Below are 27,415 nucleotides of genomic sequence, written 5' to 3'. Positions count from 1 at the left end.
TTCCAAGTATTAAGTTGTTGAAAGAAGATAAATGAGTGGAGGCCGATAGCACTTTATTTAAGTAGCTTGGAGGCAGTCTTATGTATTGTTCAACTACAAAACCAGAAATTACACAATCTGTCAATATGATTAGTCTTTTTATGAAGAATTCTATTGTTCCAAGTACTAAGTTGTTGAAAGAAGATAAATGAGTGGAGGCCAATAGCACTTTATTTAAGTGGCTTGTAGGCAGTCTTATGTATCGTTCAACTACAAGACCAGAAATTGCACAATTTGTCAATATGATTAGTCTCTTTATGAAGCATCCAAAAGAAAGTCACTTCCTAGCAACAAAGCAGATTTTGAGTCACTTCCTAGCAACAAAGCTAAAGGAAATGAATAATTATTTTTTTATACTGACAATTATTATGTAAGAATATCTAGTTATGCTTCTTTATTAGGAGGTGGATTGATTTCTTGGGTTTCAAAGAAATAACCTATGATAAGCTTATCTATAATTGAAGCAGAATTGATAGTAGTTGCATTATGTGCTTGTCATTTGTTAATGTGTTTCACTAATAAAGATTATGGAACATCTAGATAACTATAAGAAAAGAGTTAAGGGAATGTTTTGTGATAATGCTTCAACAATTAAATAGTTCAAAACTATAATATTGCATATAAGAAGTAAACATATTGATGTCATATTCTACTTCTTCTTGAAAGACTTATACAATGATAATATTACTGAGCTAAATTATTAAAATATCAAAGATCGGTTAGGAGCAGAATGACAAAATCACTTAAACTTGAAGATTTTCAGTGCTTTGAGAGGAAAAATCATAGATAAATTGCTGAGCTTGCTGAGCATGCAGTTTAAAAGAATAATTAATGATCGTTAAAGAAAGAATGAATGATTGGGTCAAATATTCCAACCATTTAAAATTATTTATTTTTAATTATTACATTTTACCATTTCTATTTTATTACCCACGTTTAGAATATGCTGTTAGTAAGGAAGTAAATTATTTTCTAAGAATTCGGTTGCAGAGCAAAATTTATAGACTTGGCCTTTTTATTTGAGGGATAACGGGAATTGTGTATTTTCATTCAAATAAAGTAAGTGTTATTAACAGCTTGAAACTGTTGCACGTGGGTTTTCTTCTTTTTCATAAATTTGATGTCTTTGTGGGCTTCCGCATTTGGGTTTTGAGTTTTGACCCCTTTTTCTTGTATGTGGTGTTTCTACGTGTGATGTGTGTTTGTTTGTTTTGTGGAGGCTGAGCAAAGGAGTGCTGAAGTGCATTGCCAGGTGGTGTTGGTTCTTGAAAGTGAAGGGAGGATTTTTTATGGTTTTGCTTTGGTTTGTTCCGGTTTGGAGAGAGTGCTCAAATAGCATTACCCCGCTTTGTTTCGATTTTGCTCAGACGAAATGAAAAGGTTCCCATTTATATCTCTGGATTCTGGACATAGCATACATGCTTATCACTGGCGTAACTCCACCGTAAGAAACATAATTATCTGATGCAACAGATTTAAGTAAATGCAAAAGCCTTACGAGTAATTAAAAACATAAACTTCAGTACAACCAGAAGAACCTGTAAATTAAGTAAAATAGTAAATAACACAAGCAATGGTAAACATTTAATTAATTAAGTGAACGGAGGCATGCAAATTTTGAGACACTGCAATCATTTTATGAAATCATCTTTAGGTCGAATCAAGCCACTCATAGTTTAACTAAATTCATTGTATTGCCACTTCAACTGTATCATTTTATATAATGTAAAATATTAAATTCTTAATCGAACAGATTATGAAACACTTTCCATACACAAAGCAACGAATTAGATTGAAGCAGAAAATTATAAATTATACAAAAATCAATTGAAATCTCTGTGTATTAATAAAAAATATATTTTTTTAAGATGTTTTCGTTAATATTAACTAATATTTAAAATAAAATAAAAAGAGTATAAAAATCCTATTATGAGTGCTACTTAACTTCATTAATAGTATAAAATTTATCAATAAGTTAGATGTTTTTCAAAATTATTCGAGACTCACTGTTTTAGTATCTTTTTATTTAGTTAATTACTTTTTTTCAACTAAAGATATTTTTAAAAATATAGTTAGATTAAAAATTTGTAAGAGATCTTATAAAAAATATAAAATAAACTTCTAAATAGGTATTATAGTTAGATCAGATAAAATATAAAGTAAGTATTAGCTAATATTTTTAGAATATTAATTAAAAAATATGAGTATATTTTTATCACAATTAATTAGCTTCTTTATTATCAGTAGGACGTCACTGTCGATTTTAATGTAAACCTAATAATTGGAGCCAGTAGTACACCTCTTTTAATAAAAGATTCTGCCTGTAAGAAATATTTCGCTAACGAGTGGTATACTCTTAAAATTAACAAATAAAAATTTTATTGCAAATACAAAAAATATATTTCAATAATTTTTTAACTTTAAAAAACGTTGATCAGCATTATTCGACATTTCATAATTATATTTTCAACATTGATCAACTTGAAGGATGAGTAATGACTGCAAGCTTTATTGTTAAAGATCCCACACCACTAGATGTTTCCAGATCTAGTGGGTAGAAGCACCCTGTTTAGTTTTACAAAAAAATAAATAAATTTTCTTAAGATTTATACGAAAAAATACTAAAATTAACTTTTTATATTTTTAATGTTTTTCATAATCTGAAAAAATAAAAAAATTGATAAAAATAAAATAATATTGTTATAATTAAAAAAAAAAAAAAAACAGAACATCTTGCAAACCAAACGAGGCCATATTAGTTCATACCCTCCGCCAATCCAGACTCTCAGGTCAAATTCTTTTCTTCAATTTTCTTTCAACCTAACTAATCCTCCTGTGTTTCAACTTTCAATCTCGTCTAAATCTCCGAACAAAACAAGTGAAAAACATGTACTAGGAAACATGAAGCTCCGAACACAAGAACAACCTCTGCTACTGTCTTTTGTCTTATTCTATGCCGTCATCTCCACCATTGGAGAAACCATCACTATCTCACCAGGCACGACCCTTTACGCATCCAACACAACCCAATCATGGTCCTCTCCCAACAACACTTTCTCTCTCCACTTCCTTCCTCTTCACTCCCCAACTTCCCCTCCTTCCTTCTTTGCCGCCGTTGTCTACTCCGGCGGCGCACCCGCCGTCTGGTCCGCCGGAAATGGCGCCACCGTGGACTTCGGCGGGTCCCTTCGGTTCCTTCCCGCCGGGAATCTTCGGCTTGTTAATGGGTCGGGTTTCACTGTGTGGGACTCTGGAACTTCCAACATGGGTGTTTCTTCTGCCACGCTTCATGATAATGGAAACTTGATTCTCTCCAATGCCAGTGGTTCCGTGTGGTCAAGCTTTGATAACCCTACTGATACCATTGTGCCGTCTCAGAATTTCACTGTTGGTATGGTTTTGCGTTCTGGGTTGTACTCATTTTCTGTTCTTAAGTCTGGGAACCTTACCCTCAAATGGAGTGATAGTGTGCCTTATTGGGATCAAGGCTTGAACTCTTCGATGAGTATGGTGAATTTGAGTTCGCCTGTTTTGGGGTTGCAATCGAGGGGAATTTTGCAGCTTATTTATCAGAATTTGAGTGCCCCTTTGGTTGTTGCGTTTAGTAGTGATTATGATGAAGGGAGTGACGTGTTAAGGGTTTTGAAGTTGGATGGTGATGGGAATTTGAGGATTTATAGCTCTAAGAGGGGTAGTGGGGGTGTGAATGTGGGGTGGGTTGCTGTTGAGGATCAATGTGAGGTTTTTGGTTACTGTGGAAATAATGGTGTTTGTAGTTATAACGATTCTAATCCCATTTGTGGGTGTCTATCTAAGAATTTTGAGATGGTTGATCCTAGTGATAGTAGGAAAGGGTGTAAGAGGAAGGTGAGGCTTGAGGATTGTGTAGGGAAGGTGGCTATGTTGCAAGTAGAACATGCTCGATTCTTGACATACCCTCCTCAGTTTTTGATCAATCCTGAGGTGTTTTTCGTTGGTATATCAGCTTGCAGTGGAAATTGTCTTGCAGCCAGTGCTTGTTTTGCTTCCACTGCCTTGTCAGATGGAACTGGACTTTGTTACATTAAGACGACTAATTTTATTAGTGGATACCATAATCCTGCTTTACCTAGCACTTCATTTATTAAGGTTTGTGGACCATTGGCTCCAAATTCAGCACCTTCTCTGGGGAATGCTGGAGAGGGGAAGAAGTGGAGGGTACGTGCTTGGGTGGTAGCTCTTGTTGTTTTGAGTACCCTTTTGGGTTTCCTTGTCTTTGAGGGTGGTTTATGGTTGTGGTGTTGCAGAAACAGCTCGGGAATTGGAGGGTTCGTGGCTCAGTATGCACTTCTTGAGCATGCTTCTGGTGCACTAATCCATTTCTCTTATAAGGAGCTCCAAAGATCAACAAAGGGGTTCAAGGAGAAACTTGGTGATGGGGGATTTGGTGCTGTTTATAGAGGAATTCTTTCTAATCAAACTGTTGTTGCAGTCAAGCAACTTGAGGGCATTGAGCAGGGAGAGAAACAGTTTAGGATGGAAGTTTCTACCATAAGTAGTACTCATCATCTGAATTTAGTGAGGCTGATTGGTTTTTGCTCTGAAGGGCGTCACAGGCTTCTAGTATATGAGTTTATGAAAAATGGATCTCTTGATGAATTTCTTTTTGTTAATGAAGAACAACAATCTGGAAAATTGTTGAACTGGGGTTATAGATTCAACATTGCCCTTGGTGCCGCTAGGGGCTTGACATACCTTCACGAGGAGTGTAGAAACTGCATTGTCCATTGTGATGTAAAACCTGAAAACATACTTTTAGATGAGAATTACATTGCAAAAGTCTCAGATTTTGGCCTTGCAAAGCTCTTAGGTCCAGTGGATCATAGACACCGAACCTTGACAAGTGTGAGAGGAACCAGAGGGTATTTAGCTCCAGAATGGCTTGCAAATCTTCCCATAAATTCCAAATGTGATGTTTACAGTTATGGTATGGTTTTGTTGGAGATAGTGAGTGGTAGAAGGAACTTTGAAATCTCAGAAGAAACAAGTAAAAAAAAGTTCTCCATCTGGGCTTATGAAGAGTTAGAGAAAGGTAACATCATGGGAGTTATTGACAGAAGATTGGTTAGCCAAGAAATAAACTTGGAACAAGTGAAAAGAGTGCTTTTGGCATGTTTTTGGTGCATACAGGAGCAGCCATCTCAGAGGCCAACTATGGGCAAAGTTGTGCAAATGCTAGAAGGTGTGACAGATATTGAGAAGCCACCAGCCCCAAAAATCAATAGCAATGCCTCTGCTATCTCCACTATTGTAACTTCATCAGCTCCAACCTGCTCCTCATCTTCATCTTTGTTGACTTTGGAGGTTTCTCCCTTGGCTTTAGAAGGAGCACAGAGAACATGATCTCATCCCTTTTCATGTTTAGACCCAACCCATAGCATTTTCTCCTTCCTTTTTCATTTTTTCCTTAAGCTTAAGGATTGTTTCTAGATCATTTGGCATGTGGTTTGGGTTTGATTTTGCTCCATTCTTAATATAGCATGTTTCAAGTCATAAGAAATTTATAAGAAAATAATTATCATAATCTAGTGGGTAACTCATGGGTCCTATTAAATAAAATTAGCTTACTCCCCTAACAGTAGGGCTAATCTGAATTTTACTTAATAATAATAAATTATTGAAAAAAGGTATTGAAAATTGTTCTAATGGATTTCTTATTAGGTATAGAATATATGCTAGCTTTATGTTTTACTTCGTAATTCTTGCTGAGATCAAAATTTTGCTTCGCTTTATTAAAAGAATTGGCTCACATTTTTTGAACTTTCCTAAAAAAAATATATGGACTTAATGTATTCAGGGCAACTTTTCAATTTAATTAGTGAAATAAAACGTCCATGGAAGTTATTTTAAGAGAAGAAAAATCAATTTTCTATACATTTACTTAAATTTCTATCAAGCCAAGTTAACGCAAGCAACATTTTAAAACCAAATATTGAACTCCTGAGACTTGTGAAAGATGATTTAATTAGTTTAACATAATAATTTGTGATTCAACCGGGTAACATTCAATTAGGACACAATCAACTTATAAAGTGCAAGTACAAGTGAAACAAAATTTATTTTAATCTAAAAGTTTAAATTATTTACGAACTCAATAATAAAAATTCACATAGAACGAAGATTTTTATTACAAACTGAACGAACGCTGTTTTATCTTAAATGCTAGCTGATCATGATTAATTGATTATACTAATTTTCTTACATACGATAATAAACCTGCGATTAGCACTTGTAAAACCTAAATACTAAAACCAAATGGCTTAAAAGGCACTCACTCATTGCGTTGCGTCCTTTCTACTCCGTATCCACAGTGAACACAGAATAGAAATCAACTCAACACGACGCCACTGGAACTGGGGAACCTCGTCTCCACTCGCTCTCGTCCCCGCCGGAGATCCGTCATGGCCGGCAATCCTCCGTCAACTACCTCCATTGCATTTTCTCCCGAGAAATTCAATTTCTCGCCCGATAATCCCTCTCGAATTCCCCTCACTTCGGATCAGCTCAATCACTGTACCCAGGCCCTCGCCTTGTTGAAGGAGAAGCTACGAAATCCTCAGAGGATCGTTCAGGAGTTCGATCACTTGCAGGTTCAGTAATCGCTTCTCCTAATTCACAATTTTTATATCAAAACTCAGAACACCAAAATTGAAAATCGCTGTGTTGTGGTTTCAGGCGAATAGGATAACGCCCAGCGAAATGAAGAGAAGATGCACCGTAGCTCTTGATGCTGTCAATTTGAGCAAAAATCGATACACCGACGTTTTACCGTGTAAATTTAATAGTAGCGCTGCATGCGAAGGGTTTATTCACTTTATTGTGTTATTGCATTGTATTCAGGGTTGGGGAAATTGAAATTTGTTATTCCTTGTTTCAGTTGACAAGAACAGGGTTGTTCTCAAATCAAGCACAGATTATAGACCTGCAGCACTGGGGTATATTAATGCAAGCTTTGTATCGGTATACGTTTATTTTGTGTGTTTATTTGATGTGGTTTGAGAAAGCTATTGTGGAAAGTGCTTTGAGGGGTTAAATTGTTAGTGTGATTTAACTCTTGCATGTTCTCTTCAATGTTCGTAGACCTCCTCCTCTGGAAATGTATCCCAATTTATAGCCACACAAGGCCCACTTCCCCATACTTATGAGGATTTCTGGGAAATGATTATCCAGTGTCACTGCCCTGCAATTGTCATGCTTACTAGGTTGGTTGATAATTACAAGGTACTTGGCACTTGGCACTTCCCTGCTTGCTTTCATAATTTTTCCTTCCTCTTTTTTGTTCTTCACTTACTTTTTTTTTTAACACTTTTTATAGATGGTAAAGTGTGGAGATTATTATCAAGCTGAGGATGGACCTAGAGAAGTTGGTAATATTTCTATTATCAGTAAATGGGTGAAAACTACTGCAACTTCACTGGTGCTGCGCCATTTAGAGGTCAACCATAGAGAGGTTAGATGATTTTCCACTTGTAGTGATTGTATATCTTTCTTTACATTCTGACATGGGCAATAATTTGTTGATGGGAGGAGGTGAGATTGGGGAGAGGCCCATTCTTCTTGAAACCTTGATTATTTCATCTAACTCTTTGCCTTTGTTTATAATTGTATTGCTATAATACATCTGAGCCGACTTTAAAAACTTGGATATTGGAAACATTATTAGATGCTTTGCACTTTAATGCTAGTCCTGATATATTTCCTTAATGATATATCTCTATATTCTCAACTATTCAACAGTGTTCCCATAACATCAGAAACCCTTTTTTGTTGTATATTCTCCCATTTCTTTTTCTGTTAAGTACTTAAGATAAAAATCCTTCCAAATAACCTTTCATCTTTCTGTTTTTCAAATGTTCTGCATACCAATTGAAGTTGGGTGTGCGTGTCTGGTTTGCTTTATAATATTTCACTGAGGCCATAAGGTGGTAATTTTCTGTTGAGTTAGGTAGATACAGGAACTTGAATGAAACTATTCATTTTATTTTTTATCAAGGGTTAGACTGATGAGGCAATTACATCAATACATATCAGCCTGAAATATCCTTCATCTCAAGCTATATATCTTTGGTTTTTCTTAATATTGCAAGATATCCTATTTTCCCCCTAGTGAAATTTCCCTCTCTATCAAAAAAATAAAAAAAAAAATTCAAAGTTTTCATTTTGATTTTGGAAGGCACTCAAAGTTTCTCTCCACCACCGAGGTGTATAGCATTCTGGTTCATATTAATCTTCACTTATTGTTGCAGGTAGAAGATGCACCATTATCTGTTTTGCATATTCAGTATCCTGAATGGCCCGACCATGGAGTTCCTGGAGATACCTTTGCTGTGCGTGAAATTTTGAAAAGATTATACCATTTGCCTTCAAACCTTGGCCCAATAGTGGTGCACTGCAGGTTTATCTTATTCCTTCTTATCATTTGTTTATTCACTTTTTGGCAGATGACAATAAATTACATGCTTATATGCCTGAGACAAACTCTCTCCTCAGTGCAGGTATTGGTAGAACTGGAACATACTGCACAATTCACAACACGATTCAGAGAATACTTACTGGTGATATGTCTGCTGTAGATATCAGTAACACAGTAGCTGTGTTCAGGTCCCAACGTATTGGAATGGTTCAGACCCAGGTATCAGGATTTGCTAATTTAATATTTAAATTTTATTAATGAATATACTGATTTTGCATGAAATGCCACAGATTTAGTTGGACCACTTATTAGTTAAGTTCTGTTTCTAATCTAAATAAAAGGGTAAGAGTTTTTGAAATCTGAGATAGGTCAATGGTATACTTTGTTTGATAGTAAAGGAGGTGGGTTGTTGCAAGGATAGGCTAGATAGTTAGGCAAGGATATATTTACCAATTAAAAGTTTGAAAGAACACTGTTCTCCTTTAGTGGAGAATCTATCAACCCCTTTCTGTTGACATAAAGGAATAATTTATTACTCAGAATGGATGCTCCTCCTCCTAGTTTCTGTTTCCAAACTAGAGAAAAATTAAAAAGCCAGGAAGATTATATTATGGCCTTGTTGCCTTTTTGATTGAGGAGGTCTCAGCTTACCAGACACTTGGAATTGATCCCAGTTAGGAGCCTATTATATTGTTCTGGCTCTCTATCCCAGTGTTTCTTCCCTCTGTCCTTATTATCTGTTCTTGGTGTTCTTGTTTTTTTGTCTTGGTCTTGTTTTCTTGTTCTTGTGTTGTTCTTGGTCTTGATCTTGTTTTCTTATCCTCTGTTCTTTGTCTCTTCTTTTCTTTTCTTGTGTATACTTACCATCCTTAACTATTTGAACTTGTTCTTGTTCTTGTTCTTTTCTCTTCTTCTATATACTCTGTATTTTCAGTATACTTAATATTTCAACTCTTTGGTGACTCTTTCCGTAATTAATCAGGCGCAATACATTTTCTGCTATAACGCCATCATAGATGAACTGGAAGACCTTCTATCTCAGCAGCAGTAAGAGTAGAACGGTATGTAATTTTCTTTGTACCCTTTGTAATTTTTCAAATATAATAAATAGTTCAGCTCCTGCAGTTCTTTTATTAATTTGTGTCTGTTTTCTGTATTTTTTAATTATATTATATCCTTGTTGAAATTATTCTTTTGCTAGCTTGATGAACTGCTGTCTTGTGTAATGTAAATTCAGTGCTGGGCCAAAGGATGTGAAGCAGCTTGCCTCATTTTGAAGCTAACTTTCAATTCTTCGATCTTTAATTTGGTTCCTGCAATGCCCGTGTCTCCCGGCGGCTGGGTCTGAAACATTAGCATTATGAAGATTTTATGAATTTCATCACCGAACTTAGTTATTCTGAACCTTTCATGTATAATTGCAGGCAGGGGAAAGCTAACAAATATCAGCGTCCTTTTCATTATATTATTAGAATTCTATTGGGGAACTGAAAGGCATAATGACTACAATAATCAAAATCAATTGTCCTCGTGTTACTATTTTCCTTTTTCTTAACTTTCATTCTTTTTGCTGTGATGAATAATACGATAGGATTAAGTGTATAGCAATGATTGCATTCTACTGAAGGGAATAACCCCACTTCACGTGAGCTTATAAATTGAGCCAATGTCAGAAATTGAACAAATTTCTCGGCCAATGAATGGGAAAGCGTTTTATATTTCGGTAAAATTAGAACATTGAAAAAATAAAGGAAAAAAATATTATCATTGTCAAGCAAAAGTAAAATTATAACTTTTAATGAAAAAAATTAACTCTAATAAGCAATGTTTTCATGATTCAGTGGTTAACTCTGGTTGAAATGGTATGTATGTATTATAAATATATTTTTTACGTTTATCTTATCTTTTAACTATATATATAAATACATGCAAAAGCCCATATAATTTGGGGTGTTGGTGCCAAGGAGGTTCTTATGCTTTGTAAAAGACTAGGGTTGTGTTGTTTGGTTCCATCTAATTTCCGACTAACACATTATATCTCTATCAAATGTTATTGTTTAATTTTAGTTAATTTCAATTTTTATGCTTGGACATGCTGAAATTTTTCAAAACCTCAGATTAGGAGTCTATAAATTTAAATATTGACATATTTTCTCTTTTCTTTAAGTTATTGTTAAGTTATTAAATACTATAATATGAATCAGGATCTTTGTTAACAAAAAGACTTTTTTATTGTTGTACTTTCATTCATGTAAATGTACCCGCCTTCATTGAACACTAATATTTGGACTATTTGTAGGTTTGAACTTGGTCTTGGTCTTGAACTTGATCTTTATCTTGTTCTTTTATTTCTTTGGATACGTAATTTTTCTATATACTTACTAGTTACTATTTGAACTTCTTGTAGGTCTTGTTCTTGTGTTCTTGGTTATGTTCTCTTGTTCTTGGTCTTATTTTGTTCCCGATCTTTGTCTTATTTCACAGAATTTGGTCTTATTTTGTTCTTTCTCTTGGTCTTGTTTTCTTGGTCTTCATCTTGTTATGGCATTTTGTTCCCGATCTTTGTCTTGTTCTTTTGTTTTCAGTCTTGGTCTTGTGCTCTTGGTCTTGTTTTCTTATAGACCTTGTTCTTGGTCTTGCTCTCATTAGTGTTCTTGTTCTTGATCTTGTTTTCTTGTGGGTCTAGTCTTGCTCTCGTTCTTGGTCTTGGTTTTGGTATTGGTCTTGTTTTTGTCTTAGTCTCGGTCTCGGTCTCGGTCTCGGTCTCGCTCTCATTCATGCTTTTGTTCTTGATCTGGTTCTTGGTCTTGTTTTCTTGTTCTTATTCTTGCTCTTGCTATGTCTTAATCATGTTCTTGGTCATGTTTTCTTACAGTTTTTGTTCCTGTCTTTTCTTCTATATACTTGCTATTCTTTTGTATACTTACCATTTTTACTCTTTGGTGACTCTTTCTGCAATTGATCAGGATCAATAATACATTTTATGTTCTAAAGCTGTCATAGATCAACTGCAAGATCTTGTGTCTCGGTAGTAATAAGAGCAGAAGGGTACGTAGTTTACTTTTGTTCCCTTTGTAGTTATTCAAATATTATAATTTATATGTCCGTTTTCTGCATTCTTTAATTCCACTCTATCTTTGTTCCTTTTTCTAGCTTGATGAATTACTTCTTGTGGGATGCGCCAAAGGGTGTTCAGCTGTTTGCCTCATTTGAAGCCAACTTTCAATCGTTTCATGTTCTATTTGGCTCCAATAATGCTTCATGTCTCCCAGCAACTCAGTTTGAAGCATTACGACTATGGAGATTTCGTGGATTTCGCTGAAACTTTAACGTATATAATTGCACGCTGGGAAATGCTAACAAATATCACCATCCTTTTTTATTATATAATGAATTTCAGTTTTTCTTAAAATGTATTTAAGAACACATTGTTAAGAAATTAATAAATAATAATTTTTTTATTAAATATTTATGCATTGAATCCTATAATATCTTGGAATTTTTAATAAAAAATTTTATTGTGTGTTAAATATACGTCAAAAAAATATTAAAATTTTATTGAAAGACTGAAAGACTCAAAAAATAATTGAAATTCATTATCCTCCTGTTGTTATTTTTCTTTTTCTTAACCTCCCCTCTTGGCCATTGCATGAGTACGCATTTTTATATTTTTATATTTTGGTAAAATTAAAAATATATATACAAGAAAAAAATTATTATCATTGTAAAAAAAAATTAAATGAAAAAATGACTTTTTCTTTTAAAAAAGTTGTTAGAACCTGATAAAAAAGTATTTATTCTTTTAAAATAAGTCATTCCAAACAAAGTAACAAGTTCAAACAAATTCTGAAACTTCTAAGTGATTGTTAATTATCTCCTCTGAAATCTTTTAACATGGCCTATCTAATAGATTACAAATAATTGTTGGGTGTCAATGGGTAGATAGGACAAAAAAATGTATAAAGAAATAATAACATCCATAATAGTTTGTTTTAAAGTTAGATAAGATTGATTTCAATAGAATTCATTTGGAAACTATTAAATGCATTTAGAAATTTTAATTAATTTAATCTCATTTATAATCTTACATTAAATCTATATAGACGTTAATTATTAAATAATATGGTAATTAACTTTTCAATACAAAAATAAACAAGGGCAATCTGAAGAGAAATCTGAAGCCATTTTAGAAATTAACATACTGACAAGGGCAACTTCACATGGAGAATAGATCGCTGAGGTAGGAATAACACTCCATGTTCAGAGCAAATAATTGAGAAATATTTTTCTTCTTCCTTTCTTGGTTTTGTTCTCTCATCAATCCGTAAGAAATTTCCTTGAAGTTTCACCATGTTTCCTCTGAAAAAAAGTATCGAGATAAGTTGTTAGTACATTGTCATATATACTAGTTGAAGTGCTCAGAGTAAGAGAAATCATAACGTGGTTTACACAATGAAAAACTTAAGTGCATTTTAAAATTTGTTAAAATTTGACATAATTACGTATACTTTATTATAATATGATTATACAGAAAATTTTAATGTTTGGCTATTTTTTTATTAAAATTACTTTTACCTTTAAATTGATGTTAGAACTACCATGATTAATGATAATTTTGTGTTGATTTAAACAAATTATATTAATTTTTAATATGAATTTACTTTTAAAATTTTTCTAAATATAAATTATATTACTTTAATCTTACTTTTAAACACTACAAGATTAAATTTATTTAAACTCAAATTTATAGACGATAAACTAAACATACACCAAATCAAGAATTTGAGATTGAATCGAATGCATAATATAATTCAAATTAGTTATAATGTTTAAGTCCTTTTAAGAAAAGTTATAAAATTTAATTTTATGTATAAAAACATTTATATTGAAAAAATAATAATTTTATCACGTTGTGATGATTCTAATTCAAACAAATTTACCTTTTATAAAAAATAACTATTATTCTAAACCAAAATATTATTATTTTAATAGAAATATATTTATGGACTTCAAATTTAGGTAATTTTGGGGTTGGAGGAAAATTGTTTCATAGATGAACCATTGAGACCTAAATAAATTACTACAGAAGCATTTTTTTTATATAAAAACCAGAATTTGGGCATAAAATAAATCTAATACCAAGTGACAAAAAAATTAACATAATTTTTATATCTGTTTTTTCTATCACATTTTCATTATGTTTTCTTAACCTTTTCTCTCATTTTTTTTATTTGCAATTGACCTTTTTTTTATTTCACGTTTTAAAATAGAATGTGAAACAATTAGTTTCTAAAAAAAAAAAAATAAAACTCCAAGTGAAGCCAAAACCAGGTAGAATTTTAAGAAATTTTCTACCATTTAAATTGATTAAATAATTCAAGAAAGCAAATTTTATGTTAAAATTTAAGCTTTTACTCTTAAATATAAAATATTTTTTTGTTTTTATTTTTCATATTGAGATATATTTTTTATTTCTATGCCAGATATCTTGTAAACTTTTATACTTAACTCTATAATTATTTTTAATTATTTATCTAATTAAAAAAATTAATTTCTTTAAAATCCACACTCAAATTTCTTTAATCAATATTAAGTATAAAAAACATTTATATACTATAATTAAAATAATAGTTCATTGATTAAATTAATTAATGAGATTTTTAAATATAAATACTCTTATTTTAGTTTTTATTATCAATGAAATAATTTTCTTAAATTTATTTTTGTTATACTAGACCCGTACTTAAACTATTCATTCAACAATATTTACAAAAACACCAAAAAATATTTATTATTTATTAAATATTGTAATTTTTAATATAAATTTTATTTATTAATTTTTTTATGCATCCTTAAACATTAATTTAAAAAGTTAACTAATATGATTAGCATGTTTTCTGAAAGATTTGGTGCATAATATGTGACACGTGATTTTGAAAATGGACAATTTTGTCTTATACTAATCCTTAAATTAAAAAAGGTCTCACCTATCACAATAAATAGTTTTCATTACAAAGGCGATTCTTGTCATTTGGAGAAGAAAAGGTAGCATTAGTAGTTGTAGTTGGGGGAGTGGAAAAACATATTTCACCACAGTCAAAAACAACCTTAATTGGCGTGTGAGTGAGTAGTTGTGGGGTTGTGCTGTGCTGTGTTGTGTTTTGTTGTGTGTGCGCTCTCTGTGCGTTTTGACCATCGCTGAAAATAGAACAACACGAGAGAGTGGAGAGAGAAAGACAAGTGAAGATTCTGCTTCTCAGCCTTTGAGTTGCGTGTGCCAGCAGTTCCTGTTTCAGTTCCGAGCAAGGGAACGTGTGTGTGTGTGTGTGTGTGTGTGATAGAGAGAGAGAGAGAGAACTCATTCAACTGCTATGTGTGGTTCTCTCCGATCCCTTTGACCCTCCATTGCCATTCATCTTCTCTTCTTGCAGCCCTTTTGCTTTTTCTGTCAGAATGTCACACATGCAACTTCTCACAGATCTCTGCTTCTGGTACCTCTCTACCTACCAACTACCAATTTGGATCCATAACTCTGTTGGGTTTTGTAGAATAGCTTTGATTCATGGAGGGGTTCCTTGTTTTCTTGAAAAAAAGACCCATTTTTAATCAAATTACTTAATTGGTATCTCTGATTTTCCACGGGATGTTGCTGGTGTTGTTTTCTTTTCTGGTTCCTTGTGTGTGCGCGCGCGTTTTATCTTGGGATTTTTTTGTGTGGGTTATTAATTAATTAATTTTTTAATTCAGATGGACTGGAGCTGTAAGGGTGATCAGAATTGGTATAATCAAAATTTGTGCTTTGACTATAGCATTCCTGTGAATTGAAGGCAGTGTGTTGAGGTTTTCTTCAAGTTATAGGGTGTGTTGTATGGACATTGTGTAACAAGCAATTGAGCATAATATGGGTGGCATTTGCTCGAGGTCATGGAAAGCTACTGTAGATGGTGTAGCTGTAGATAATGCCCTTAGTGAAAGCTCGAGGCATGCTAATGGTCATGCCAATAATGAACCTGGAATGGCTTATCAGTCTATTGAACTTCCGGGCAATATAAATAGCAATTCAACTCTGCCTCCTGATGATGACGACGACGACTTCGATAAGCATCAACGAGAATCGTTTTCGTTTACTGGACTGGAAAAGGTTTCATATGGGCCGAGTGTGGATGATATCAATGATGGGATCCCTCGCTTGTCCAGGGCTTTATCAAATAAATCTAGATCCAAGCAAGCTGCTGTTAAGTTGAGTTAACCTTCTCGTGTTTGATCTTTCTGTCCTTGTGTGTTTGGATTGGCTTATTTTGAATTCGGAATAACTTATAATCAAAATGCTGCAAAGATGCTTCTGGCTGAAAAAATGTTTTTGTGCAAATATTAACCAAGCTGTATTTTCTAATAAAAATAGTAATTTTATTAGATAGAAAAGAGGGAAAGAACATTTGGGGGAGGGGGGAGGAGAGACATTATTTGAAAATATATATAATAAAGGAGAAAAGTATGCAACAAACTGTCTGCGTATTACAAATGGAAACTCTCTTGAAAAAACCATGGGTAGAGTACCTGACTGAAGCCAATAACATGATCTCAAAGCAAATTCAGTTACAAAGGGACAATCCTTAAAAGTGTATACGTACCACTCTGTCAAAGACCAAGTCTTCCAAAAGCTTAAGCTATTAAGTGGGAGCCTATGAATTGTTTTTGCACGTCCAAGTGTCCAACACACCAGTTTGACTTTATTTAGAGGAATGGGGACATCAAGGGTATCAAGTGAACACTTAGTTATAGAGGCTATGATACTATATCAAGATTATCTCCCCAAAAGCTTAAGCTATTAGGTTGAAGCTCATGATAACACACTTCAATTAAATTCACTGGGAACTGCACAATCTGTGTGAAGGTATCTGTTTGAACTATGAAACATGATGTGATGAATGTAAATATTTTCCTCCAGATGTGAAGGTTGTAGTCATTTGATTTTATACTCTGACATCCTTGGAAGCTGTGGAATATGCTGTTTTCCTTGATTGGGAGCAATAGGTGGATTTTTTTTAGCTGGTGTTGGCTGTCTATGGTTACTATATGTGCTATAGTTTCTAGATAGCAATCTCAGTCTTCACAATTTGTTTGGTATTATGTTCTTGGCCTCCTTCTTGATGAAATCTTATGACTTGTTGTGAGAGCTTTCTTTATTGGTTTTGCAAAGTGAGCGGGTACCTTATCCTCCCTCTTTGTACTCTCTCTTATAGTAAAATCTTGTTTTATCCTCAGAAGAATGAAAATCTAGCATGTAGTGTTTTTCTAAATAGTACTATTTTAGGACACAATGTTTCCATTTTTTATCTGTACAGATTTGTTGCTTTATTTTGTCAGGACACATTTGCTTCCTTTAATATTGCTCCGCATAAGCCTATGCAATGTAAAGCTACAAACAAAACAAGCACTAACATTTAGAATATTAAGGTTTTCTTGGTTTGAAAAAAAAATTTTTGTTTACATATTCAGTTTTTTGCTTTTCATTACAAAAATGTCATCTTGTTTTCATTTTGCCTTTTGTTTTCATAGACTTATATAGGAAACAATGCTACCTTTCTATTGTTTTAGCTGGTTTCTATACAAATCTTTAAAAACAAACCAAGAAGAAAACAATGTGAAAAGTGAAAACAAAATAAAAACTTATTTTCTCAAAGTAGACAGGGCCTAATTCCTTCCAGTTGGTTCAGAATTTTCAGATCTCACAATCAAGGAGCCTCATTTTCAGTGATATCAACCTTCATCATTGATGAGTCACATGTACCAAACCTTTTTCACTAGTCATTATTGTTAAAAAACTTGGGTATAACTCACTCCCAAAAGTTAACTCATTGGAGGAAGACTATCCTAACCCTTAGGAGGAGTATTCTAGCTCTATTCCTAACCAATGTAAGACATCTTAACATACACTCTTTACGCTCAGAATTGGACATCTGACGCGTGAAATTTACAGGATTAGACATCTGCATGGGTGGACCCAACATGACTGAACATCTATGGATAGTCCAACATTCAAATTGAATAGGTTCTGATACTATATTAAGAAATTTGGGCCTAACTCACTCCTAAAAGCTAGCTCATAGGAAGAAGACTGTCCTAACCCTTCTAAGGAGTATTCTAGCTCTATTTCTAACCAATGTAGGACATCTTAACAATTATCCCTCATGTTCCCAGCCTTCCTTAGACACCTGCTAGAATGCTATTTTCAGTGAACATGCCATGCCCTTCCACATGCACAACACCTTGCCAGCATCATCATCTGACTGAAATCTGTTCAGCTTGCCGACTGCCCTTGCCTGCTTGTTAGCATCCCCTAGTTCTGTTCTAGTGTTAGAGACTCAAATCACTGTCATTGTGTTGGTGCTTTTGTAGGCACTCACTGTCATCCTTAGTTTCTATTTATAATTTGACACGGTTGTAGTCTCTGTTAGAATTTGACATTGCTGATATTGAGCCTACCATGAGTACCATCTTGATCATTGGGCAGCCCACCTCTCCAACTTCCACTGTACAATGTAGTTCCATGCTAGCAACTTCTTTAAATCCTAATGACCCTATAATCTTGCATCCTACTTATTGCCTTGATGGAAAAAATTATCTATAGTGGTCCCATGTCATATGTACCACCCCTTAAGGGTCATAGAAAATTGGACTGTATTCAGGGGATTGGTCTTGAGAAGAAGCCTAGTTCGAGATAGGTTGATGAGGATTCCATCATCATGCAAAATTTGGAAAATCCACAAAGCTTTTGTTTTATAATAATGGGAAAAGAGTATATGAACCTAAATTTCTCTAAATTTATTAAAGAGCATGGTATTGTTCATGAATTCATGTGTGTCAATGACTCTATACTCCCCAACAAAATGGTGGTCTTTGTCTCTTAGATTAGATTAGATTGTCTTTTTGTCTTATCTTTTGGTGTATTACAGGTTTCAGAAGTCAGTTCACTTTTGGGCAGGGCTGGTACAGCTGGGCTTGGCAAGGCAGTAGAAGTTTTGGACACACTAGGTAGTAGTATGACAAATTTGAACCTCAGTAGTGGTTTTACATCAGGTGTGACAACAAAAGGAAATAAAATTTCAATTTTGGCCTTCGAAGTTGCAAACACAATTGTAAAGGGTGCCAATCTGATGCAATCTCTTTCAAAAGAGAACATCAGACATTTAAAAGAGGTGGTTCTACCATCTGAAGGAGTGCAAAATTTAATATCCAGAGATATGGATGAACTCCTAAGAATTGCTGCAGCAGACAAGAGGTAGTATCATTAATATTTTCAGGATCCACTTAGTAGCATTCTACCTTTTATTTGGTGCTTATTTTCTTTAGCTACTACTACACTTAAAGTTTCACTATCTTGTACTGTTTTGGCAGAGAAGAGTTGAAAATATTTTCTGGTGAAGTTGTGCGTTTTGGAAATCGTTGTAAAGATCCTCAGTGGCACAACCTGGATCGCTATTTTGAGAAGTAATTGTAGTTGAATTGATTTAATATTACCTTGTATTTTTTGAGAAGTAATCTAGCTGAATGGATTTCATCTTTCGATATATTTTTTCTTGTAACATCTAATGTTGTGTTAGTTATGGATGTTTAGGTTAGGTTCAGAGCTTACACCGCAAAAGCAATTGAAAGAGGAGGCAGAAATGGTGATGCAACAACTAATGACCTTTGTTCAATATACAGCTGTGAGTAGGCCTCTTAAAAGGAAACAGTTCATATGCCTGACATTTTCCTCAGATTTGTATGCTGAACTCATGGCACTTTGTATCTTCTTCATTGATTTGCATATTTGAGTATCATATAATAACCATGCAATATGGTTAACTTACAGCCTGCGCAAAACTCAGGGAAAATTATGTTCTGGTTCTAGTTTGAAATTCTTTTATCACCCTTTTTACCTTTTTTGGACATCCTCGCTTGTATAGCTGTCATCGTACTAAAAATAAAATTACAATTATATGAAGAAATGCCTTAATTGCTTGCTGATCAAATAGTATTTAGTTGGTTCAATGGCCTTTTTGCTGCAGGCAGTTACTGGCAACTTGAAAAGATTCACTAATTTACTGTCAGTGCCTTGATCTTTAATTAGATATAAGCTTTTCATTTCTGAGATTGCTAGTTTCTATTTAGTGTATTTCCACTTTATCATTTTATAACTGAAGCTTTAATCTTAGATATCTTTACAGTTGTACAACTTGTTGAAATTACTAAAAGAGTCTGATACTACTTGATGTCTCACCCTTTTTCCTGTGCTTTCTGAGTTTTACATTTTTATAATTTACAGATTTCTTTCCTCTATGAAATTTGCAGCTGTTTTTTAATCGGTCATGCACTTCAGTCATGGTTGATTCTTCTGCATCTTAAGCAACATCAATAATTTTGAAGACTTATATATAATTTATTTCAAGCTTGATATCTAAATTTGTTTTCCAACTTGGGAACATTCTTCTTTTATTATGAAAAAAAAGTTTGATGTGAAAAGTTAATCATGAATCAGATATGGACAATTGAGTTATGTAGTGATCCACATAGTTGGAATTGGAGGTAAAAATATGTTTCGTATGGTATCTGTAAAAAGTATCTACATTGTCTTATGAGTCGCTTAGTTTTTGGATTGGAACAAATTATTTTATTACTCATTTGTGGGATAAGAAATTATCCTTAGAAATAAAAGCTTTTCAGCTTTTATCCTTAGAACAACCATATACCTCACGCTACACAGATGTAGCTTTTCATTTCACTTTTTATCTTTGAATTCAACAAACACAAGCACACACACCCACTCACATTTGTGTATATGAAAACCTAGTACAGCAGCCATGCTATTTGTTGGATCTCAATGTTCATTTGTGGTTACATAACTTAACAATTTAATATTTTTTAGTTACATGATTTTTAATTACATTTTTTAAGTTATGTCCCTGGATAGCATTAGAGCTAATAACAACAGCAAGCGAGCTTCTGGAAGATGATTTTATTTTACTATATTCTCTTGATAAAAAGAAATTCATTAATCAAGAGAATAAATTACAAAGAGAAGGGAGGGTAAGGAGTCCTCGTTAATTAAAGAACAAAACAGAAAGCAACAAAGAGAGAAATATTTTAACTTGGGAGTGCACAGAAGATGTAAAAGTTTGATTTTTATTTTTTTTTATAGATTAAATATTGATCTGAACTGCTGATTTTGTTAAGACCTGACTTAAATTAGTTTAACATTTTTCTTTGAGTGCAGGAATTATATCATGAATTGCATGCCTTAGACAGATTTGATCAAGATTATCGGCGGAAGCTACAAGAAGAAGACAATTCAAATGCCACCCAAAGAGGTACATATTGGCCTGGATTTACTGTTATACAAGTGTCATTAAGTCCCACTGCCCACGTTATTGTATTGTGTATTTGAAAATAGTTATTCTGTTTGAAGTTGATATCTTGCTTATGGTAGTTTTGCACCAAAAATATATGTTGATCATCAAGTTTGCAGTTGTTGTAAACTCTGTCTTTACTCTTTATCTATGAAAGAAAGAAAAGATTATTAGAGAATAAAGAAAGACAGGGTACAAGCAACAAGTTCCTCCTTTACAGTGACAATAAAAAGAAAACATAAACAAATAATCTCATCAGTGCTATAAATCCCCTGAATCCTTCTTCGTATCTGAGAGTTCAATTCTCTTGAAAAAGCAATGGGCACATTACAAAAGAACTATTTTTCCATAACAGTAGTAATGATAATGAATAACTCTTGAAAATGTGAGCATTCCACTCCCAACTGCACGCACACCACCTCTAAGTTTTATACTGCGTGTTCCCCCCAAACCCTCTAAACTCTACAGGCTCTTTGGTATAGAGGGATAGAAGATCAAGCATTTGTTAAAGAATTAGCATGATATTCTTTCCTCCTATTGTGTATTATTTTTATTTTTTCAACGTGAACAACAAATTTGGAAAGCATGGTGTAAATAACCTTTTATACAATTGATCAGTTTTCTATTTATCTTTATAAGTTCAGTATGTTATAAGCCCTATCTCTGGAGCATAAATCTTTGTCCAGATGTCCAAATCTGACCAAGTATTTACAATTTGGGGAAAGAATGTTATAAATATGGTAGTATTTATTACTGCAATGAGTATTCATATTTTTAAGTGATAATGTTTACAAAATGTATAGGAGACAGCCTTGCAATTTTGAGAGCAGAACTGAAGAGTCAAAAGAAGCATGTAAGAAATTTGAAGAAAAAATCACTATGGTCCAAGATTTTGGAAGAGGTAAGAAGACAGTATTATTTCTATATATTTTTATAAGTGAATGTAGGAAAAGGTCTATTATAAAAGAAGTTCAAATTTAAATGTAGGATTTTTTAGAGATTTTAGTCTTTTTTGTTGGTGATTTAGCATCCGAAAAGTGTTATTTCTGGAATCCTTGAATTATGTTTAGTGTCTTTTTTATTGTTTCAGTTTACTTAACATTCCTTTCCCCGAGTTGTACTTTCCCTTTCCTTCTCCTAATATCATTTCTATTTCTAATTCTTTTCAGCCTCTTTTTCTAAAGCATTTTTCTTATCATACAAATATTAACTTTGATTGTTGTATCTGCAGGTAATGGAAAAACTTGTAGATATCGTCCATTTTCTATACTTGGAGATACATGAAGCATTTGGTAGTGCTGGTATGCTTTTGAGAATTGCAAAGATTGTTGATTATGTTTAGTTAAGGGCCTGTATATGTTTTATTTTTTGTTCCCTGTGTATGTATAATAAAGGAGGAGGAACATATCTAGTGGTTATTTCACAGGATTGTATTTGTCAAACTGCCTGGAGTCTGTTTGTAGAAAGAGTATTCTATTTATTGATGAAAGAAACTATTTGCAATCATTATGACATAAAATTATGGATATAATCTTCAGCACTGGGTAACAGCGCTCATTCATTGATGGTTATAATATAATTGCAAAGTTCATGTACTTTCAATTTTTTATATAAATAACAATTGCATCCCGTAATGTTTTAAGAAAATTTATCGTAAATGATTTTTTTGGTACATTCATCTTGTCTTGTCCTGACTTTTTTTTTTCTTTATTCTTAATTTAATTGTTGTTCCTTTCTTTTTCCTGACGAGATGTCAACCATTGTATGCTGTTGTTAAAGATGCCAGATACATAAAATGTGTCCTTCTCTACCTGTTTTCCTCTACAACCTTGCAGATATTGATAAGCAAGTGAAAGATTCTCAAGGCAACCATAAGTTGGGATCGGCTGGTCTTGCTTTGCATTATGCAAACATTATCACTCAAATTGATACTCTAGTGAGTTAAAGATTTTACTTAAATTACATAATGTATAGGTTTTTTTTTTTTGTCTTGGACGTTCAAATTATATTTCTTAGTCTCTGTTAAAAACACGGTGTTGTAATGTTGTTTCTTATTTCCTACGTGTCCAATTGTTATTAAAAATTAAAATATGGAGAAGGGGAAAGAAAAGCAGGGCCAGGGAAGCAAAAGCATTTACACAAACAAATAGCATGTTAGAGAACTTTTCACCTCAAACTCGGCTCTTTAATGGCAATGTTGGGGATGTGGTGTTATCAATTGTTCTACTTGTTTTTTTCAGAGCGTCCTTGAAATGAAACCATTCACCAAAATCTTGAGTAGTTCAAATTCCACTTCTATCTAACCCTCTATGAATATCTGCTCACTTCTTCTTCTTTTGTCAATATTAAGATTAAAATATTGAGAATTTTATATTTAATTCTTTGGGTCACTATTTCTTGGCTGTGCTACTTTTTAGAGGTTACTTAACCTAACATGCTGAGGAATAGGGTTGCTTATATAAGCTGCGCTAATTTTCGTTTAAATAATTGACTCCAAAATATTGCTTATAAAAACCTGTCTTACATTGCACGAATAAGATCATAGTTTACTTATTGACCACCCCTGCTCAAAGAAATGATTGACAATCAAGGAAAAAATATAAAAAAGAGAAAAATAAAATGCTTTTGAGGTTTTCTGACCAAATCTTGATGTTGTAGAATCCATTTAGTTGCTGTCTTCATTTTCACCTCTCCCTTCTTTCTACTGATGTTTTCTATTTATAACCCTGGTCCTTTTGAAAACTTGTTTCGTGTTCACCAGTGACACTGTATCTTTATTTGTTGGCTGGCTTAATTTTGATTTGGGCATTCTGAGTAATCTGATTCTGACATTATTAAGACTGATCAAGATAAAAGAACACACAATGTGTAATGATTACGGCTATGCAAAGTTTATTTTCATTTTGCTTATTGATAATTTTTGCATTTATTTTATTGGCTAGCTAACATTACTTTTCACTTAAGAATAATGATCAGTTGTAAAAGGAGAAAACAAAATCTATATAATAGTTTGATAATATTTTTATTTATTTATTTTCAATGAATAATCTTACTCACAATTGGTAGAGGACACACAAGTGGTCACAGCTGCACTGTTTTGCATCTGAAAAAATGATAGTAAGACAATTGTGAAGATAGCCTGAGTTGACATTTTAGTTTAATCAGGTATCTCGATCAAGTTCTGTGCCTCCTAATACAAGGGATGCCTTGTATCAAGGGCTACCGCCTAACGTGAAATCAGCATTGCGCTCAAGGTTACAGTCATTTCAGGTTAAAGAAGAGGTGCATATCCCATTTCCATCATACATTTTATTAGCTGGGTATGCATGCCATAAGTACTTGAGTGGTTTATTAATTAACATGTTTCCCTTGAATTTTTCATTTAGAAATATACTCTTAAAAAATTTATTGTTTGCCTTAGAATTTTCATTTTATGTCTGTACTACTATTTAGAACCAATACAAGACAATAAAGATTTTTTTTTAAATTCAGTAAATGCTTGTTAATGACTGGCCCATTTCCATCATTTAATGGTTTTATTAACTTTTCTGCCGAAGCAGTTGTACTGAGATTATGCTCCATTGCTAATATTGATTGTGACCAAATTTTTAAATCCAAATCTGAAATGAAGGAAATATTATTGCAGCTTACTGTCCCACAAATCAAAGCTGAAATGGAGAAAACATTGCAGTGGCTCGTTCCTATTGCCACCAACACAACGAAGTATGTTTGCTAGCCCTTACTCAGCAATTCTGAAAATCCTTAAATATTGCATTTGACACAACACATTTGTTTAAATTTGCTTTTCATTATGGTCAATAAACACCAATGCCTATCATTCATATAGAGTTTGCTTTAGTCATCTTACTATTACTTTTCATGTGTTCTATTTCATTTAACGACCATTAACCATTATACATTCTGTTCTGAAATTTAATTATCTCTTTTTCAATTGGTCTAATTCAGAGCTCATCATGGCTTTGGATGGGTTGGAGAATGGGCAAATACAGGGTGAGTAAAGAATGATAGATTTATTACCTCTATGCTCATGCTCCACTTATATTTTCTAATGCAAGTTTGTGCAGGTCTGAGGTCAACCGAAAACCTGCAGGCCAGACAGACTTGTTGAGAATTGAAACACTACACCATGCTGATAAAGACAAAACAGAAGCTTACATCCTTGAACTGGTTATCTGGCTTCATCATCTAGTCAGCCAAGTGAGAGTTGGTAATGGAGGAATAAGGTCTCCCATCAAATCGCCTATTCGTTCTCCAAACCAAAAGACAGGACATTTATGTACACACAAAGCCTGCTCTTCTTCTCCCATGTTAACAGTAGAAGATCAACAAATGCTTCGAGATGTCGGCAAGAGGAAACTAACACCAGGCATTAGTAAGAGCCAGGAATTTGACACTGCCAAAACAAGGTTGAGTAAACATCATAGACTAAGCAAGAGTAGTAGTCATTCTCCAATCAGTGAAAGTAAAAATGATATATTCTCTACAAGGAGGCTACCTTCTGTTCCTGTCATTGATTTTGATATTGACCGAATGAAGGCCTTGGATGTCATTGATAGGGTGGATACCATTGGAAGTTCATAGTTGTGTGGCATGCTTTTGTTGATCTCTAAGCCAAGTGGGGGATAATGCAGAAATGTAATGAATTCATTGCCTTCTTAAAGTTGGGTGCACCCCTATGTTTTTTGTGAACCGTGAGAAATGTTTGTAGATTTCCTAGGCAAGAGTGATGTGATGTGAGCCATAGTCTTTTTGAGATTGTTGTAGATGATCATGAGAAAGGGACATAGGGGGTCACAGTTTTCATTTGATGTATATGTACAGATTACATGATCATATAATAATTGTTCGTCCATATGTTTTCTCTCCTATCAATCTTGTTACGCATATATCAAAGGTGTAAAATGGATGGCTTGAATAAAATTTGAGCTGGATTCAAATGAATAGTTATAAAATACATTTACCAAAAAATCTGATCTATTCGACAATAATTTTTCATGTTGGGCATCAAACCTATCCATTTAATAATATATTACTTTTTTGTACCTTTTTGACGTGTTTAATAATATTTTTTAAATAAAAATTCTTATAAGGACTGTTTTGAGAAGCACTTGAAATATGTGTTTCTATATCGTTGATCCAATAGTTTGATATTAGTTGAAGAAATATGATGGATGATCCAATAATAATTGTTAATTCGATTCATATAATCCAACAAGTTTTACTGTTATAATTGGACAGACAGGTTAAATTTATGCATGGTGAAAATGGATGTTTGGTGAATAAACAGATGTAATTGTCACCCTTAATATATGTGAAACAATTCATATAACAACCTGACCTAAGATATAGAGAAGGTAATGAGTGATGACAGGGCGTAAAGCAAATGACCTAACAATGCGTAAAGCAGATGAAGAAAAAGGGACTTTATAGACAAATAATTGCAAAGAACATTATTTTTTCCATCAACAGAACACTACTGAGAATAAATTAAAAGCTAATCATGCTTTTATTTAATTGAATGTTTCTACATTACATTTTTCTTCTTTACTGAACCTTTTTTATGTAGTTTTTCTTTCTTTCTTTTTTACTTCCAATAACAAGACGAGTGTATACATGAAAGCAAATGTTTGTTTTGTGTATACAGGATTTTAAAAAATGACATTTTTTTTAATAAATAGTGGAAAATTATTTCATAATGTATAAAAAGGTAAGCTTTATGTTATTGCAAATTACAAATGTGTAATGGAGAATACCAATTCTTGTTTCATAAAGTACAATAAGAATATTGTGATATTTAATCAACTATAATTTTAAGAATATATATTCTTACTTCTTTTAAATACAATTTTACTTTAGAGGAACATTTTCATAATATGTATAAGCAAGTTTTGTCAATAAGTGTTAGCTCAATTGATAGAAGTCAATGAAAAGTCTTCGGTTATGGACCTCCAATTTAAATCATGGTAAAATAGATATCCAAGCTTAATTAACCTCGTAGATGAGCAGGTGGCTTTTAATAGAGCCACAATATTGAGACTATGAAACCGGTCATGTTCATAATCATCATCATTTATCAATTTTCATTTTGATGTTCAAAGCGTTTTCTATGTTTTAATTAGTGTAATAAAATTTGATTTGGTCATTGACTTGATCAAGACATTGAATTATTAATTCAACTAATGAGTCGTTGACAAACTGACTGAATTTTCTGTGTGTGTGTGTACAATACAACATTATAACTAACATATTGATAGGGCGCAATAGGTGATGTTATTAGAGTTAATTATTACGTTATAAGTTCAAATTTCACCCACTAAATTTTGTAATATTTTGCAAAACTGAACCTGAATTTGGTTCACACTAATTTAACCTGATCTAATCTGGTTTATACCAATTCAATTGCACGATCGATTCAATAATTTATTCGGACCGGTCACATGATTGATTCATCCGTGGAGTAGAACCTAATTTTATAACTAAGATTTTAATTACATCTTAGTCAATGATTCACGTA

At 33.1% G+C, this 27,415-nt stretch overlaps 3 protein-coding genes across 3 annotated transcripts; all 3 read left to right on the top strand.

Annotated features, from left to right (window-relative positions):
* Positions 1–2,832: 2,832 nt before the first annotated feature.
* On the top strand, positions 2,833–6,358 carry LOC113872527 (G-type lectin S-receptor-like serine/threonine-protein kinase At1g34300). Its single transcript, XM_027510151.1, has one exon. The coding sequence runs from the start codon at positions 2,941–2,943 to the stop codon at positions 5,419–5,421; it is 2,481 nt and encodes an 826-aa protein (XP_027365952.1). The 5' UTR covers positions 2,833–2,940; the 3' UTR covers positions 5,422–6,358.
* A 14-nt stretch (positions 6,359–6,372) lies between these two features.
* LOC113872528 (protein-tyrosine-phosphatase PTP1) lies at positions 6,373–10,090 on the top strand. The gene is made up of 9 exons (XM_027510152.1): positions 6,373–6,668; positions 6,754–6,850; positions 6,956–7,038; positions 7,159–7,299; positions 7,394–7,528; positions 8,325–8,473; positions 8,569–8,710; positions 9,474–9,552; positions 9,729–10,090. Exons 1-8 carry the CDS (start codon positions 6,480–6,482, stop codon positions 9,540–9,542), a joined length of 1,005 nt encoding a protein of 334 aa, XP_027365953.1. The 5' UTR covers positions 6,373–6,479; the 3' UTR covers positions 9,543–9,552; positions 9,729–10,090.
* A 4,576-nt stretch (positions 10,091–14,666) lies between these two features.
* Positions 14,667–25,684, top strand: LOC113872091. Its single transcript, XM_027509355.1, has 13 exons — positions 14,667–14,982; positions 15,239–15,731; positions 18,448–18,773; positions 18,890–18,982; positions 19,110–19,200; positions 20,748–20,841; positions 21,684–21,781; positions 22,112–22,181; positions 22,716–22,816; positions 24,046–24,162; positions 24,527–24,603; positions 24,847–24,891; positions 24,966–25,684. Exons 2-13 carry the CDS (start codon positions 15,393–15,395, stop codon positions 25,480–25,482), a joined length of 1,968 nt encoding a protein of 655 aa, XP_027365156.1. The 5' UTR covers positions 14,667–14,982; positions 15,239–15,392; the 3' UTR covers positions 25,483–25,684.
* The last annotated feature ends 1,731 nt before the right edge of the window (positions 25,685–27,415 follow it).

This window comes from Abrus precatorius, unplaced genomic scaffold (genome assembly GCF_003935025.1).
Source record: "Abrus precatorius isolate BTA unplaced genomic scaffold, Abrus_2018 Scaffold7, whole genome shotgun sequence".
Classification (NCBI taxonomy): Eukaryota; Viridiplantae; Streptophyta; class Magnoliopsida; order Fabales; family Fabaceae; genus Abrus; species Abrus precatorius.
This window is presented reverse-complemented; position numbering and strand designations above follow the sequence as displayed.

Bases quoted from the DNA above. Each gene is read 5' to 3' on its own strand.
- LOC113872091 (XM_027509355.1), top strand. From the start codon at position 15,393: ATGGGTGGCATTTGCTCGAGGTCATGGAAAGCTACTGTAGATGGTGTA. The intron at 15,732-18,447 runs TTGAGTTAACCT...GGTGTATTACAG, and splicing joins CCAAGCAAGCTGCTGTTAAG to GTTTCAGAAGTCAGTTCACT. The intron at 18,983-19,109 runs GTAATTGTAGTT...ATGGATGTTTAG, and splicing joins CTGGATCGCTATTTTGAGAA to GTTAGGTTCAGAGCTTACAC.
- LOC113872528 (XM_027510152.1), top strand. From the start codon at position 6,480: ATGGCCGGCAATCCTCCGTCAACTACCTCCATTGCATTTTCTCCCGAG. The intron at 7,039-7,158 runs GTATACGTTTAT...CAATGTTCGTAG, and splicing joins TTAATGCAAGCTTTGTATCG to ACCTCCTCCTCTGGAAATGT. The intron at 8,711-9,473 runs GTATCAGGATTT...GTAATTAATCAG, and splicing joins TTGGAATGGTTCAGACCCAG to GCGCAATACATTTTCTGCTA.
- LOC113872527 (XM_027510151.1), top strand. From the start codon at position 2,941: ATGAAGCTCCGAACACAAGAACAACCTCTGCTACTGTCTTTTGTCTTA.